This window comes from Salvia splendens, chromosome 9 (genome assembly GCF_004379255.2).
Source record: "Salvia splendens isolate huo1 chromosome 9, SspV2, whole genome shotgun sequence".
Taxonomy (NCBI): Eukaryota; Viridiplantae; Streptophyta; class Magnoliopsida; order Lamiales; family Lamiaceae; genus Salvia; species Salvia splendens.
In genome coordinates, this window is record NC_056040.1 from 3602718 (window position 1) to 3620066 (window position 17349).

Consider the following 17349-nt stretch of genomic DNA (forward strand, 5'->3'; position numbering starts at 1 on the left):
CTTCCAGAAGAAAGAATCCTCGGTACCGGAATCACAGGAGAACTCCATCTCCTCCATACCGAAGAAATGTCGGGTTCGCCATGTACGGAGCATTGAGGACTCCGTTCTCGGACGATATTACCCGAACTTCCCTACCACAGAACTACCGAACTCCGTCGATAACCTATGACGGACTCGTGGATCCTCATGATTTCTTGGGACGCTATCAATATAACATGGCGAACCAGGGTCTCAACGAGGTCCACATGTGCAAGCTGTTTCCCGAGCTGCTTATCGGGAACGCAAGAAGGTGGTTCGATAGCCTCCCCCAAGGCAGCATTAGATCCTACCGAGATCTAATGGATGCTTTCCACAGGAGGTTCTTTCAGAAAGCGGAAGCCCGGATCACTTCGGCTCAGCTGCTTTCTATACGTCAAGGTCGCGACGAAAAGATCAGCGATTTTATGACGAGATTCCACAAGGAATGCCTACAAGTAGATAATCTCAATGATCTACTTGTCATTTCGGCATTCCAAAATGGAATCCTGCCCGGAGCTCTCTACAGAAAGCTCGTGGAGTGCGGTCCGCAAACAGCTCAAGAGATGTGGGACATTGCGGACAAGTTTTCTCGTGCCGATGAGGCAGACCGTCGAAAACGGTCTTTAGACAGCTCATCTAGAGAAGACAAAAAGAAGCCCGGTCATAGCGATCAGAGGCATCCTCGCCGAACACCTTCTCCACTAAAGGAGAGATAGCGGTCATCCGAGGTGATCGAAAAAGAGCAAGTGTGTTCGCAGATTGCGCTTAAAAGTGCCGAGCAATCAGTTCGGCACCATCAAGCATAGCAATCACAGCAGCCGGAATCAGAGGCCGGCGAAATGACCGAAGTCACACCGGAGCCGAACTCGATGGTGTACGGCACTGAAGCCGTGATTCGGTTGAGATCGGCATATCCAGTCCCCGAACTCAATTTCTCCTCAGAAATGAATGGTGACGGACTGAGAGCCGAACTAGATCTTGCCGAAGAAAGAAGAAAATTGGCCTGCCTAAAAGCAGCCAAGTACAAGGAGCAAGTAGCCCGGTATTACAACCAAAGGGTGAAGAAGCTGCAATTTCAAGTGGGAGATCTCGTCTTGAGAAACAACGAAGTAAGCCGAGCAGAAAAGCTGGGCGAACTCGAACCCACATAGGAAGGTCCATATCGGGTGTCAGAAGTCCTCGGCAAAGGGTCTTACAAATTGACTCATGCGTCAGGAGCACAAGTACCCCGAACATGGTACGTTTCCAACCTCAAAAAGTTCCATTTGTAAGAGACAGTCCGGTCAGTCAGTCTTATGTGTTTTCTTTGTTTTTTACTTGTTCTTGTCTCTACGTGCGTTGTGTCTGTCTATGTGAGTGTCGTCTCTTACAAATAAAACTGAGGTATCTCGTTCTTCAAAGGCTGATCCCCTTTTTAGAACATACAAGCCAACGATTGTGCGTCAAAGCTTCTAAAGAGGATACAAGACCACAATTCAGCTTAAACAAGCAGTTCGTCTGAAACGAGCTGCAACAAGCCCACGATTGTGTGTCAAAGCTTCTAAAGAGGATACAAGACCACAATTCTGCTTAAGAATCAAGCACTTCGTCTGAAACGAACTGCAACAAAAGTCCGATTCTCGCGATAAAACTTGCCTGAATTAGGACAAGGGAAAGTCCAATCCACGCGATAAAACTCGCCGAATTAGGACGACCAAGTTCGGTCAAAGCAGTTTACCTCATAAGACCGAGGACGACCATGTCTAGTCAAAGAGGTTTACTGTATAAGACCACTTCGGTTAACTGGGAAAGTCCGATCCACGCGATAAAACTCGCCGAATTAGGACAAGGGAAAGTTCGATCCCGGCGACGAAAATCGCCAAATTAGAACACAAAGACGAGTCCGGTCAAAGATGTTTATTTCATCAGACCAAAGACGAGTCCGGTCAAAGATGTTTATTTCATCAGACCAAAGACGAGTCCGGTCAAAGATGTTTATTTCATCAGACCAAAGACGAGTCCGGTCAAAGATGTTTATTTCATCAGACCAAAGACGAGTCCGGTCAAAGATGTTTATTTCATCAGACCAAAGACGAGTCCGGTCAAAGATGTTTATTTCATCAGACCAAAGACGAGTCCGGTCAAAGATGTTTATTTCATCAGACCAAAGACGAGTCCGGTCAAAGATGTTTATTTCATCAGACCAAAGACAAGTCCGGTCAAAGAAGTTTACTTCATAAGACCGAGGACAAGTACGATGAAATTTTTTCGCTAAGCTGTAAATACACAGTGTTAGAAGCGAAAACAAAAACAAAATTTCATTTTCAAATCTTGTTCGGCACACAACTCCGCTACCCTACAAGATGGCGTTACGCTATTACAAAGGACTATTCTACTGTCCAGGGTTGCTAAAGTTGAGCCATCTATTCACAAAATCCTCGTGAAGCTGAGTTCGGGCGTTCCAGGCAGCTGCAGAATAAGCAGGTCGACGAGATGCTCTAATCGACCTGCCACCTCTTCTCTGAGCCCGGGAAGCCCTAGCACCTCGGCGGCGAAGAGTCTCTTCACGAAGCATTTGTTGATCTTGCTCACTCATAATCACAGCTCCTCTACGAACTTCAGCCTGTTCTCGTCTTGACGTTTCCGGCTGTTCCGGAGTTCGTTGCTGACTTGGAGTACGGTTTTGAGCAAGTGAATCAAAGGTTTGATCTGGAGTGCGAGCATCTGTTGGCACGATATGCCGAAGGAATCTTTCTATGGAGGGGCGCCGAGAAAGAACAATGTTGTACCGAGAAGCCCAGCGCCGCAATGATGTCACGACTTGTTGGCAAGCCGAGCTCTCCAGCGCATTGTTCCTCCGGAGTACATTATATTCCTCCCACAGTTCGTCAACTCGACTCTGAACATCTGATATGGTCATTCCCCCGCGCACACGGATGTAATCCTCGTACGCAGTCCTCTCAGCAATGGTCGTATTCAGCTCGGCCTCCAGATCATTCTTATCGGACTCTAAGTCCTTATTATCGGCATCCAGCTTCACTAAACGAGCCAGAAGCTCGTCATTCTTCGTCTGATCGGCTATAGCTCTTTTCTCAGCTTCGTCTAAAGCCGAAGAGTACAGCCGCTTCCAGTGAAGTACCTCCAGCTCCTTGAGAGTTAAGAATACAAAGCAGCTACGTCAGTTCGGCATTTCAGCTTACCGAGCAGGTAGTAAACCACAACAGGAGTAAGAGAGTACGAAAGGCTATACGAAGACACAAGAGCAGAAAGAAGAATTTTTTCATTCATAAGAAAAAAAAATTTTCTATACAAGGAGGGCTTCAAGGCCATTTTACATAAAGGAAGAAACTAAACTAAGAGAAGGGAGACGAAATCATACTTCGCTAGCTTCGTCTCCACCTTCTCGGTGAGGTTCAGCTTCCTTCTCCTTATCTGCTTCAGCTTCAGCCTCTGCCTCCTTGCTCTCCCCAGCCTGCTCGGCGCCACCGTAGCCGATCTGCTGCGTCTCCTGATCGGCTTCCTTCTCCGGATGCCCGGCCCGCTCAACTTCGGCCTCCCGCTCCAGCGGCTCGGCCTCACCCTCTCCGTTGTAAGTCGAGGCGGGTGAGACGGGTCCCACGGAGGCAAAGATAGCCTCCAGGTTCTCGTCCCGATCAGCGCGACAACTCCGGACTCGGTCTGCAGAAAGCAGGACCGAGGATGAAGCAAGCTCCTCAAGGAGCGGCAGATTCTGAAGCCGAGCTGCTATCTCTCGGCTGTACAGAGGCAGCACGACGTCGGCCCCCTGCTCGCCCTTATCGGCAATTAGCCTTACCAGACTACCGACAAAAGCCGAGAACTGGCTGCTCAAAAAGAGTTTCTCCGTGTAAACACGGAGAGCCTCCCCCTGGGCAACCACGGCGGCAGCATCACTCCGTTTCGTCTGCTCTCGCTGGATGACGAGCTGGTTTTTGGCAAACTGAGCTTCATCCTGGGCCGAAATCCTAGCAGCTCTGGCTTTCTCAAAGTTTGCCTCGGCCTGCTCGGCCCGGTGACAAGCAGCCGCCAATTTCCTCTGCATCTCAGCATAGTCGTTGGACGCTTTGGAGAGTTCGACGGCGACGAGCTTGGAGAGCATATCGTTCCTCTGAAAATGGATAAGGAAAAAAGTCAACAGAGGGCACCAAAAATACAGGACAGAAGCCAAGCCAAAGAATCAAGAAGACAATTCACCTCGGCGAAGTCCGTGGGCCATAAAAATGGCTCACAGATATGCTCCGAAGGAGGCGCCAAGACCACGTCTTTCTCGGGCGCTCTCGGGGGCTTCTGGGTCTTCCCCTTCCTACTTGCCGAAGTCGACTCCGGCTTCTTTGGACCCGAAGAGGTCTTTTGCCTCTTCGGATTCTTCTCGGCATCAGGCGCCGAGCTGGTAGCCTTCTCTTTCTCCGGCTCCTCAAGCTCGGAGGACTTTCGGATAGCCTTATTCAGCATGAACACTGCCAAAAAGCAAGAAAACAAGGTTAGTTTTCTTCGTTAAAGCAGTAGAGCATAAAGATAAAGAGAAATCCTCACCCTCGGCCTCTTCGTCCGAAGACGAGATATTGAACACGAGGTCGCCCTTGACGAGCTCAGTTTCCGAATACTGTTTCCTAATCATAGGAATCTTATTGAGCTCGCCCTCGAGCTCGGCCAACGGTTCTAACCGAGGATGGGGAATCACGGACTTCGGCCTTCTCCAAGGAAAGCCCGGAGCCGAAGTCCTATTATAAAAAAAGAAACGGTTTTGCCATTTCGGCCACTTGGTTTTGCAGAAGGCCCTAAAAGGCTGTAAGGGGATCAAGTAAAACCAAGATCCCTTCCTTTTAAACTGGAAAAAATTAAGGATTGCCCTCAGAGACAGATCCTTATCTAGCCTACGCAGTTCGGCAGCAAAAGCCGATAAGTGCCTCCAAGAGTTCGGAGTCACCTGACCTAAAGGGAGTTGAAAAAAATCAAGAAGCTCTACAAAAGGTGGGGGAAGAGGAAAACGAAGCCCGCATTCTAAGCAGGCTTCGTAAACGGTGGCATAACCCTCCGGCGGGTCGTTAGCCCTATGATCATCGTCGGGAACCACCGCCTTCCCCCCAGGTAAAAAATACTTCTCGTGAAGGGATATCACAGTATCCTTACTCAAGATACTGTGAAAGTACTCTACGGTCTTCTCCCCGGATTCTTTCCGGCTAGAAGACCCCTTATCCCCTTTCCTACCGCTACCCGACACCGAAGAAGAAGAAGAAGACATTTTTCTTACTTTTTGAAAGTGAAGAAAGTCTGAAGAAGCTCTTGAAAGCGGAAGAAAATTTCTCGAGAAAGAGAGAGTATAGAAGACGCAACAGCAAAGGTGTTCAAATGAGGAAGAAAGAGCATATTTATCAGATTCGGCGAAGATTTCAAAATCATCGCACCGTTTCGAATCCCACCTTTTCAGGATTCAACGGCCGGATTTTACTGTCGCATTTAATGCAGTCACATGCAAGGCACGTCCCCTGACGTCAGCCTCCCCCGTACCTTTATCCAGAATGCCGAAGTGACTCGCTTCGCCGAAGTGATTCACTTCGTCTTTCGGGGGGGGTAGTGATGGGGTACGAACTAAACAAGCCCAACAGCAGTGACGGCCCATCAGCCCAAAGCCCAAGGAAGAGTATGAGTTCGGCATTACCAAAGAGTTCGGAGGAGTTCGGCATTACCAAAGAGTTCGGCCTCAGCCTACAGCTCGGTAAAAGCCAACCAATCAAGCTCTACTCTCAGATCGGCAACCAAAGCAGTTCGGTCTCAGTATTCGACCGAACAAGGAGTTAGTGGACCCATGCAGGATTTCCACAACTTCCAACACACCCACTACCACGTGGCGTCAACTCAGGCCACGATCTTAGGCCATGACCTACACGACATCCACGACTTAGGGTGGTGATGCAAGCCACGATCTTAGTTCAATATATAAATAGAACTTAGATCTGATAGAGAGAGGTTAGAATCTCTCTAGAGAAATAATCATATGGCAAGTCTGTGTTGTAAGCTGTAATTCGCAGATCAAGCAATACAAACCTGCCCCCATTTCTCCCCGTGGACGTAGATTTACCTCAGTAAATCGAACCACGTAAAATTCTCTGTGTCGTAATTTATTTTTACGAGCATTCATCATCATCAAAAATTCGCCGATTCATCACTGGATGAAGCCATTTATTTTGAATTTGTTTAAGCAAGTCAAATACTGCTGCATCACTTTATATACAACAAGACTATTGCTCTTTCAGATCACACAAAGAGAAGAAAAAAAATTAGACAAAAGATAGAGAGAGAGAGAGAGAGGTATTATGGAAATTTCTTTGCATAAATCTGTTCTTGGAGAGGAGAGCAAGCCTTCTGAATCTAACGGCGACGAAGAAAGTTGTGTCGAAGAGATTGTTCTTCATCAGGTAATAATCTCGTGTCGAATCTGAAATTTCTACCATCAGTTTTAATTAAAGAAAATACTAATACAAAATAAAAATCTCAATTATGCTTGATTTATTGATCTTTCTCAGTTTGGTGCTGGAAAAGGAGCTCAGGATAATGAAAATCAGAAGGATTCTAATTGTAGCAACCAGGTGAGAATTAAACATATATTTTTATTTTTATTTCAAGATTAATTTATGAGGATTAGTTTCATTGTATTCATTGTCAAATTCATGTATATGAAATGGAATTTAAAAAATCTGAAACATGTGGTGATTGAAGCTATGTACGTATGTATATATTTATTTTTATTAATTAATCTTAGCTGCCAATTCAAAGCATTGACCATATATATGTAATGAGCTAAGAGAGATGCAAGTTGTTGATTTTTTTAGAGCAGGGACAAAAAAGTTAATTCAAGTTGGCTCTCTTTGTTAGACTTAGATAATAGGATTTTGACGTTATTTATGAATTTCTAGCTCTATTTAATTATTGAGTTGATTAAATATAGTTTCGTTTTATACAATCAAAGAATTGATCTTTATTGAAAGCTCACATTTGGTGAAAATTGATTATGTATTCAGTCAATTTGATCTAAATTATAATCAAAAAATTTTGGTAGGGGTTGGTTGTAACAAACATGGAAAGACCATCTCCTGAGTCTGAATCCAGATCATCTTCATCTACTAAAAAGGACCAGGTAATTTTAGTAATTAATTAGAATTAATTCATCCAAAAACATATTGAATTTATTTTAAATATTTATTTGATTAATTGATTGAGATGCATATGTATGATTGTAGTTGGATGAACAACTTGGATCAACCAAAGCAGAAATGGATGAAGTGATGGAAGAGAATCAACGGCTTAAGATGTATTTAGATCGAATTCTCCAAGATTACCGAACCCTACAAATGCAATACAGAGACGTGGTACAGCGAGAGGCAACGACGAAATCTCCTCATCGAAGCGATCATGATCTCATAGGAGCACCGGCTGATCATGAGGTCATTGATCTCAACTTAGCAATGAGCTCCATCGATAGAAAAGGCGAACCGCGTAAAACACCAAAAATCAACGATAATGAAATTGGAGACGATAAGCAAGGGTTGTCGCTAGGACTTGATTGCAAATTCGGCTTGCCTGAGAAATCCCCGGTCATTGAAAATAGCGTGGAAGAAGTGAAGGAGGAAGCCGGGGAGACGTGGCCGCCTAAAGGTGTTAAGAATGGGAGAGATGGTGGTGGAGAAGATGAGATTTCACAACAAAACCCTACTAAACGAGCTAGGGTTTCTGTGAGGGTTAGATGTGACACACCAACGGTGAGATTATTATTAGAATTTGTGTTTATTGGAATTACTTTTGTGAATATGGAGGTTGGAATTAATTGGTTTTGGTTTTAGATGAATGATGGTTGTCAATGGAGGAAGTATGGACAAAAGATTTCCAAGGGGAATCCATGCCCTCGCGCATACTATCGTTGCACAGTGGCACCATCCTGTCCTGTTAGAAAACAGGTACATTTCGGTCTTTATAATAACATTCAATTCAATACTATCATCATCTACAGAAAATAGTCTCATGATTCTATTTCGGTCCTTTCACGAAATTAGTCACATACTGAAAATGGAAAATTTCTCTCATTTTATTATACACTTTTCGTCTCTCTCCTACTTATCCACTTTATCTCTTTCTTTCTTACTATTTCGTGTTGTCCACTAATTAGACTATTTTTGGTGGTCATGGGGAGTATAACATTATTACGAGGCTAAAATCTATTAATTTTCGACATCAAGGTACAAAGGTGCGCAGAGGATATGTCGATCCTCATCACAACATACGAAGGCACTCACAACCATCCACTCCCGATCTCGGCCACCGCCATGGCCTCCACCACTTCTGCCGCGGCATCAATGCTCATGTCCGGCTCCTCAACCTCAGGAACCGGGCCGAGCTCCTCCTCCTCCATCACCACCGCGGCCAACCTCCACGGCCTAAACTTCTACCTCTCTGACAATTCAAGAACGAAGCCGGCCTTCTACCTCCCAAACCCCTCAATCTCCCCCTCATATCCCACCATCACCCTCGACCTCACCTCCTCGTCCTCCTCCTCCGCCTCGCCCCATCTAAACCGCCTAGGCAGCAGTGTCAACAACAACAACTTCGTTCCACGATACTCGACCACAAACCTCAACTTCAGCTCCTTAGAATCATCCAATTACAACAATGCAACTCTAAACTATGGCCAACAACAACAAATCAACAGAAACCAAAATTCAGCTTCTCTGAGCTTCGGCTCACAACCCTACGAAACCCTATACCAATCCTACTTGCAGAGAACTATGTCAAACCCAAACCCTAACCCTAATCAACAGAATTTAGGGCCAGACACCATTGCAGCTGCAACAAAGGCAATTACATCGGACCCTAGCTTCCAAACTGTCCTAGCCGCCGCTCTAACCTCCATCATCGGCGGCAACCACAACGCAGCCGAGAAATCGAGCGGCTGTGATGCTTTCCCGATTCTATCTAGCTTCCCGCCAACTTCAAATTCGAACAAATGCGCACCGAATTTTATGAACAAGTCTTCGTCCTCGTCGAGCTCTCAGCAGCCTGGTTTGACGCTGATTTCGCCTCCGTTTCCGTTTTCGAGCTCGAATAAGAGTAAGTCTAACTCACCGGCTGATCACAGGGATCACGTATAGTGTTATTTTTCGTTTTTTTCGGATTTTAGATGATATTTTTGTTCATTTTGGGTGGCGGAGTTTGGTCATGATGCAAATTGTGAATGGATTTAGTCTTTTTTGTCGATTTTTTTGTGAATGAATGATGTAAGGCGAAGAAAATTGTGGATATAGATGGTGATTGCTGGTAAAGATACAGTTCAATAAGTATTATCAGCTTTAATTGTTCATCTCTGACTTTTGTTATTAGTATTATGGGTAGTGATAAAATGCAAACTCCAACTATTGTACAAATTTCAAACTATTGTATAAACTCCAAACTATGATCTGTTCCATTAGAAAATGTTAACAGATGTTGACACTATATTGACATTTTTTGTTGCTGTCATTTTCTAACTATCCAGATCATAGTTTGAAGTTTGTACAATATTTAGAGTTTGTATAAATTGCATTTGATTACATCTCTTTGTATTATTAATTTATTTTCTATGAAATGAAATCATATTGGTGACAAATCATGGTTTGATGTAATACATTATAAAATCTATAAATATCTGCATCAATTTCAGTCATTAAGTTATCGGTATTAGCTATAATGCAAATTATATTCAATAGTATGATACTCCCTCCGTCCCACAATAATTGTCACTCTTGGCGTTGGCACAGGTTTTAAGGAATGTAAAGAAAAATCAGTTGGAAAAGTAAGTGGCATATGAGATCTACTTTTTTATATTGATTTTATAATAAAATGTGAGTGAAGTGAGTTAGTGGAATGTGAGACTATTTACCATTTATGGTAAAAATGAAGTGTGACAATTATTGTGGGACGGACCAAAATAGAAAAGAGTGACAATTATTGTGAAATAAAAGGAGTATTTAGATGAGAAGATATTTATTTGTACAAGAGATGATGGTGGATGGCCATGCAAGAATCAGTATATAAAATCTATTTCAATATCGGAATCAGCAATGAAAGCAAGAATCAGTGTATAAAATCTATTTCAATATCGGAATCAGCAATGAAAGAGAGCTACAAATGTTGCACTACAAAAGTACAAATCAAGAACGATAACAAATTACAAGGAATTTATTGGGAAAAAAAAAACTTGGTTTCTGTAATAAAAATATTTGGATATGATCTAAATGCAAAAAATATGTAATAGTAGTAGAATTTTTGATAATTTATAGTAGAATTATCCAGATATTGAATAATATATGATATCTCTAGATATAAATATTAGGTAAATTATTTAGATTTCTATATAGAAAAGTTTAAATATATGAAATTATATAAAAAGTACGAGTAAAAATTCTGGGATAAAGAAAGAATGCCCTATATATGTAGGAGTGTTGTATCATTTGCTAAGTTGATAAGTTGAAAAGTAAAGTATTCTTAATTTACTCAAATCACCAATATCATCTAATTTAGATATGAAAATAATTTCAGTGTATGTGGCTATTACAATGAAAAACCAAATTGTTGGAAAGAAGATCTCCTACAATTTAAGGGATTAATTAAGAATTGGAAAGAAGATCTTCTACAATATAAGGGATTAACTAATAATTGGGAATTGATCTAATTACTGTGTATAGAATATTCTAATCTGTTTCATATTGGAAGACACGACCATAATTATTTGTTCCATAATGCAATAGATATGATCATAAATTCATAATGCAATAGAATAGATACACGTAAACCTAATATTCGACCCACTAATACATCTGCAATAGAATAGATACACAAAAACCTAATATTCGATCCACTAATACCATCTTAAAATTTATGGTGAAAAAAAACTGTTTATAATGTTTTGTTTTTTCGGACACTTGTATTTGTATCTTTAATTTTAATTGAAATACCAAGAATTTTTATTTAAAAATAATTAGTAGTATAATATATTTTGATCCAAAGGTCATACTCATATGAAAGAATTTTCTTGTATCCTATGAAGTAGATGCACACTATAAACAAGTTTAAAGTAAATATCATCGTACATATACAACAATATCATTATATCACAATATAATAGTATTAGTATATTGTACTTAATATTATGTATTAATGTATTCGGTATTCACATGTGTATAATGTAAATTGTATCTGCTAAAATTTCTATATATTACTATTTATATCTAGTAAATATTTGATATTGTCAATATGATAAGTCATGTATACCTGTATAATAATCTCTAAATATATGATCGGCACAAAAAATACTATGAGTCCACAACCTAATTCAAGTAGATATATCGTCCTTTTCACTAAAACATGGTCGACCGATTTCAAGCCAAGTGATTCAACGCTTAATACGATAATTTCATAGTTTTGTTTTCTCAAAATTATTAGTATTTTATTTTTAGAAGGAATAAAGTGAAAAAGTCGTAGTATATAGTAGTATTTTGCAACAAAATATCTATACAAATTCCACACAGACATACACTTGCATATAATATATACGAGTAGACTTGCTTCAATGGATACCGAACAGGGCTTTCAGTATTTGTATAAGTAGTTGCAAATAATTCAATGTTTTTAATCATTCGGTAAGTGAGTCACTGACCTAGTGCAACCATCAATATTTCAGACTAGCAAATAAAATAATACTAGTAGTACCATGTAGAAAAAAAATTATGTAATAGAAAGACAGGCAATCCAGAGCAGCAAGGGTACAAAAATTACAAATTTCACACACCACACTAGATTTTCATAAATGCCCACCATACCAATTCTGTAGCAATATACATTAGGAATATAAACTTCTAAATTTCAAAATCCAAACCACACTGAGAAATAGTATATTCTCTACACTGCTGAAGCCACCTCCTCTGTCTGTGATTCATCCTACACAGTAGAAAACATTTCAACTTTCTATTTTAGATTGTTCAATAACTTGGCTTTATATATAAACTATTTAACTCACCATGTTTTCTTTGTCTTCTTGAAGAGCCTCTGGCTGAGAGTCTACTGGCTCCACTACTGCAGTGAAATAACCAAATCACGAGCATAAATACGAATGATGACATTCTAAAACTAGAGAATTATGTATCTAGAACTATATTCATCACCACCTTGTGCGGGCTTCTTGCCCTGCTGCTTCTTCACCTTGTTATCAACTTCTTGCTTCACTGGTTTAGAAGGTTTCCTTTGAATGCTACGTCTCCTGGCTTCAGAAGCAGGCTTCGAGCTTGCAGGAATCTTCGACACTGATCTTCTGGTCTTCTTCACAGACTCGTCCTTCTGAGTAACTTCATTGTTGGATTGCTTCGCTTGCTCACTCTCTTCAGAAGCTATGTCCAGTGACTTTGGCTTCACTTTCTCAGCATCCGTAATAGAAGATGAGTAACTACGAGCATCATCTTCAGACAACTGATTAGGTTCTGCAGCTACTTGAGAGGTGGTTAGAGATGCATCCGATGGCTCATAGTTTTCTGAAATCTTGTAGCCCTCAAATAGTTCTTTGACAGATTCTCCCAGTCCAGAGAGTTCGTGACTGCGCAGATATGACTTCAGCTCATCACTCATCTTCTGCATAGGCTGCACACACACACACACACACACTTCGAATCATTAGTAAGCATATCTAATGTGCAACATCAACATTCTAACTGTATCCAAACCTTAGGGCATTCCACAAAGTGAAAAGAAAACCATTTAGCATTCCAAGTAGCAATCCATACCTCACATCCAGCCTCCAAAGCAAGCTTGAAGAAGCCAAGAGAGATGGAGTGCTTTCCAGCAGATTCAGAGTGCTTAATCTGAGTCAGCCAGTAAGATGCTGACACTAGCACGTTGAATTTCTTCCGATTGGATGATTTTGATACATCGGATAGAGGTGTGTCGCTTGATCCTTGGTTGACACCAGTCCTCTTTGATCTAGCCTCAGAAATGGGCGTGATGTTGCCGAAAGACTTGGAAGCAGAGCTGGCATTGGACTTGGAAGGAACAGAGAGGCGTCTAGGAGGCCTGGCAGACTTCTCCTTGCCGGAGAGATCGAGAACACTCACACTCTTAGTCACACTTGAGGCAAGCCTTCCCCTAAAAATTGACAGGCAAAACATATAAAAAACGCAAATCAATAACCAGAGATACCATAAACAGTATCAAACGAAAGAGCGAAGGATTTTCGGATCGCTAACAATAATCTATGCATACTTCAAATCCGAATTCTCCATTCCGTTATTGTCAATACAAATTACTGAATTCGGTTAAATTCCGGTAAAACGCGACATACAAAACAACAGACAATTGCACTATGTGTGAATTTTTTTGATGAGAGCATAATCAAACACATTTCTAAAGAGAATTTCCAGATCAGGTTCAATAATACAACAAAAAATAAAGCGATCGGTGAATAACTTCTAATTATAATGTTCGAGAAGGCACACCTTTTAGTGGCAGAGTGGGAGTTCGTGGAGTCAGCGAGCGGCGGTTTCACCTCCTTAATTCTCGTACCAGATCGGAGCGGATACCGGAGAAGCCTCGAGGCCGATCTTCCTGCTATTGAAATAAACCGCATAATTTTTAAAAATTTTCAAAAATGTTAGAAAAAAAAAATATTTATGTGAGGGGAAAAGCAAACCTTGGTCTTTCGCAGCAGAATCCTCCATAGCAGCAGACATTTCTTCGAACTGAAACTGATGAAGAGAGGGAAACGCCGAAAATTTTGTGAGATTGATGAAGATTGAGATGGAGTAATTGAGGAAATGAGAGGTTGCTTTGTGTTCATATATTGGAGAAGATTTTATGAGCGGGAAAAAAATGCATAAATTTAAAAGGAAAAAATTAAATAATTGAGAGAGAAAAGGCGAGCAATGTGAGGAACGGCTTCTGGAGGGCCCATGCATTTTTGAATTTCAAATTTCGAATAATTATGATTTAATCTAAAGATTGGGAGGATTTGCTGGCATTAACTAACTGATTTTGGTGTAATTGTACTTATCTAAAAAGGAATGAAAAAATTAAATAGACAATAGTTCAGCGGTTATTTATTTATTTTGAAGTCAGCATTGCATACGATTTTGTAAACATAGTAGCGAGTAATCCCTCAGTTCTAATTTAATTGGTTGATGGTTATCTTAAATGAAAATTCACTACCTAGTGCTTGAATAACTTATCCATATATGATTGGACTTACTTTCTTTATTTTCCCAGTGATTAAAGCATGCTACAATGGAAAGGAGAGAAACACATCTTAAAGTTTCTTAACGAAGAACAAAAAATATAAACCCATAGTCTCATTCTAATTATCACAGGAACCGCTCCTCTTATAAGTTCACTGTTAAGTTAACGTTTTTCTTCTTTTCTTTTTTCTTTTCTCGAATTAAAAAATGAAGAAGAACAAAAGAAGAGTTTCTGATTTAGAGTTCAAAAATGTGGGGATGATACGGAGAAATAGGTAAGAAAACAATATCTATTAAATATTATGACATGTGTTGCAAACAAATACTCCCTCCGTCCCAGTTTTAGAGTGACATTTTGCCAAAAAAGTCCGTCCCAGTTTTAGAGTTACATTTAGAATTTTCCATTTTTGGACATAGAAATTTACCCTATTATTCAACAAAATTACACTCAAATGCCATTATAAACACAAAAATAAACCCAAAATAAAAAACAAAAAACATAACCCCCCCACCCCACCCCCAACCCCCCAACCCCCCTCATTTGACTTTCATCTACTCTCGCTCTCCACCATTTCCCGTCTCCCCCATTCCCGAACCCTAATCGCCTCCTACTCCAATCGCCGATCTAAATTGTTGGACCCCTAATCGGCTCCTACTATTATCACTCCACCATTCCCGTCTCTCTCTATTCGCTTCTCATGGCGGAAGGTTGGGATCCATTGTCGGAGTGTGAAACCCTAATAGTCCCTGATACACCACCGGAAGTGATTGAACGGTGGGAAATCGACCGTGTGGTCGATTGTTACCACCGATCTGGACATCGGAGATGGTTTGCGGGCGTTGATGGGTCTGAGGTCGTCCATGAATCTGAGCTTCCCCCACCGGCTTGTTTCTTCGACGGATCTGAAATCCAGCCACCGTCTGACGGCTTTGACGGGTCTGAACGCCAACCGCCGGCTGAGGGCTTCGACGGGTCTGAACCGTCCCTCTCCTGTGACGAATCTGGACCTCAACCAGCTTCTTCATCAAAGGTGGAGTACACCGAGAATGAGAAAGCTATGCTACTTATTTTGTTGCCTGGCATGAAAGATCTCATCTAAACTGTGGGTATTTTCTCAATTCTGAGCCACCCCTTTGCTTGGTTTGGAGGCTGTTTTGGCATGAATTGATCTTGTTTGATGTCATATGATGAAGTTTTTGTGATGAATAACATTTGATTATCTGTTTATTGACTGGATTGGTTGTGTTTTTGTGAACCTAGCCACCCCTTTGAAGGTTTAGAGGCTCTGATTTGCAAAATTGCAGCCTTTGATTGGTTTGTTGGGTCTGATTTGCAAAATTGCAGCCTTCTGAGGTAGTAGCAGATACTCCAAGCTCTCTTTGACCAAATTCTCCCCAACTTCTAGGGATGTAGGAAGCCCCACTGTTCTTCTCAGCCTTTCCTTGTTCAAGTGGGGTATTTTGTAGTTGTTGCCTCCATGCACTTCAAGGATCTTACTGAGGCAGCTTTGCAATGTTAAAAAAACATTGTTCAGAGTTTGTGGTGTGAGTTCCTCAAAAGAACTCCAGACATTACCCAGTAATTCATCTATGTTGGTTGCTACTTTATCATCTTGTAGTGATTGAATGGCCCTAAAAAAGCATAGGTCCAATACATTGGTGTCTGGGGAGTTAGCTGGTTGGCTGATTAGATGGAACTTAAATCCATCTGAACTTGCAAGCTCATCAAATTGTGAGTCAAAAGATCTTAGGTGAGGTTTGGCATTATCTTGTTGGATATAGATATCCTTGCTTGCATTGGCTGGCCACTTTGCCTTGATTGCTGGAATAATCTGTGCATTATGAATGAATCAATGTAAAAAATCCTAAATGATGACAGTATCAATGTCTGATAGGTTGTGTTTTTGTGAACCTAGCCACCCCTTTGAAGGTTTGGAGGCTCTGATTTGCAAAAAATGCAGCCTTTTATTGGTTTGTTGGATCTGATTTGCAAAATTGCAGCCTTTGATGAATGAATCAATGTAAAAAATGCTAAATGATGACATTATCAATGTCTAATAGGCAGGTGAGGGGATAAAAATATCCATACCTGATTCAAGAGACATTCTCTCATTGCTTCCTTGTTAACTGATGGTATAGGTTTAGTCTCTAATGTCCCTCTTGGCCTATTCTTGGACTTCCTTTTGGCTGGAACTTGTTCTGTGAATGGGAATATGCCTATTTTACCATCAAAGATGGTCTGACCATCTGTGCCAAACTGTGGCCTACTTACAGCACACATGAACATCACCTTTGTGATAAATCTTTTTGACTTGCAAGACCTGTAAGGCTCATCCTCATCCGGCAACAGGTAGTATCTGTCTGAAGCTTTTGTCATGTAAAACCATTTCTCATCAATATGAACTGTATTGTGCATAGCATGATAAAGAAGCTTTCCTTCATCCAAAGCTGGCTGAATATGAGTAAGACACCATCTCATTCTACTGATTTTGTTTGCTTCAGTGAGTGCTGGTTTTATGGCATTTGTATGTGGCCTTATCAGGTGACTCTTTGCCCATCTACCAACTGTTGTCTTGCTAACACCCATTTTACATGCAAGCTTTCTATAGCAAGATCTCTCAAGAAAAGACAATTGTTTGAACTTTTCATCATCAAAATGTACTGTACCTGTTTTCTTTTTATATCCTGATGCTCTGCCCCTCATGATAACAGGTTGCCCATCTGACATTTGCTGCTTGGCTATCCCCCATAATCGGCTCACTGTAATTCTGTGCACTTTGAATCTATTGGCTGCCTCTTGAAATGAACCATGTGGCAGTGCTCCAGCTTGGCATTGCTGTTGTAGGAACTGTACAATATGGTTCTTCATTTGGCTGCTCAACTTCAGGCCTTGTCTCGGCCCTGGCTCCAGTTCTGCATCCTGAATATTCTCCTGCTCCATCTGTTGCTCCATCTGTTGCTCCATATCTTGATCCATTTCCATTCCCCTATGATGAAATTGCTCTGAGGGGAATTTACATATAAATACCTTTTGGTTGGTGTGTAGGTAGGTGGAATTGGCAATTGTTGGTGTAAATGTGGAGTGAATGTA

At 41.2% G+C, this 17349-nt stretch overlaps 3 protein-coding genes across 4 annotated transcripts; 1 reads left to right on the forward strand and 2 right to left on the reverse strand.

Moving 5' to 3' along the window:
- Window positions 1–6258: 6258 nt before the first annotated feature.
- On the forward strand, window positions 6259–9362 carry LOC121746661 (WRKY transcription factor 72A-like). The gene is made up of 6 exons (XM_042140573.1): window positions 6259–6431; window positions 6540–6602; window positions 7073–7150; window positions 7254–7772; window positions 7854–7967; window positions 8247–9362. The coding sequence occupies exons 1-6, from the start codon at window positions 6330–6332 to the stop codon at window positions 9153–9155; spliced, it is 1785 nt and encodes a 594-aa protein (XP_041996507.1). The 5' UTR covers window positions 6259–6329; the 3' UTR covers window positions 9156–9362.
- A 2369-nt stretch (window positions 9363–11731) lies between these two features.
- On the reverse strand, window positions 11732–13913 carry LOC121746826. Of its 2 annotated transcripts, none has more exons than XM_042140765.1 (6): window positions 13718–13913; window positions 13524–13632; window positions 12816–13173; window positions 12207–12672; window positions 12059–12114; window positions 11732–11979 (listed from the first exon to the last, which is right to left on the reverse strand). In XM_042140765.1, exons 1-6 carry the CDS (start codon window positions 13755–13757, stop codon window positions 11941–11943), a joined length of 1068 nt encoding a protein of 355 aa, XP_041996699.1. In that variant the 5' UTR covers window positions 13758–13913; the 3' UTR covers window positions 11732–11940. The 2 variants fall into 2 exon arrangements, with proteins under 2 accessions (XP_041996699.1, XP_041996698.1); XM_042140764.1 differs by having other exon boundaries at window positions 13524–13635; window positions 13718–13912.
- A 1622-nt stretch (window positions 13914–15535) lies between these two features.
- LOC121748119 lies at window positions 15536–17241 on the reverse strand. The gene is made up of 2 exons (XM_042142338.1): window positions 16348–17241; window positions 15536–16090 (listed from the first exon to the last, which is right to left on the reverse strand). The coding sequence occupies exons 1-2, from the start codon at window positions 17239–17241 to the stop codon at window positions 15536–15538; spliced, it is 1449 nt and encodes a 482-aa protein (XP_041998272.1).
- Between the last annotated feature and the right edge of the window lie 108 nt (window positions 17242–17349).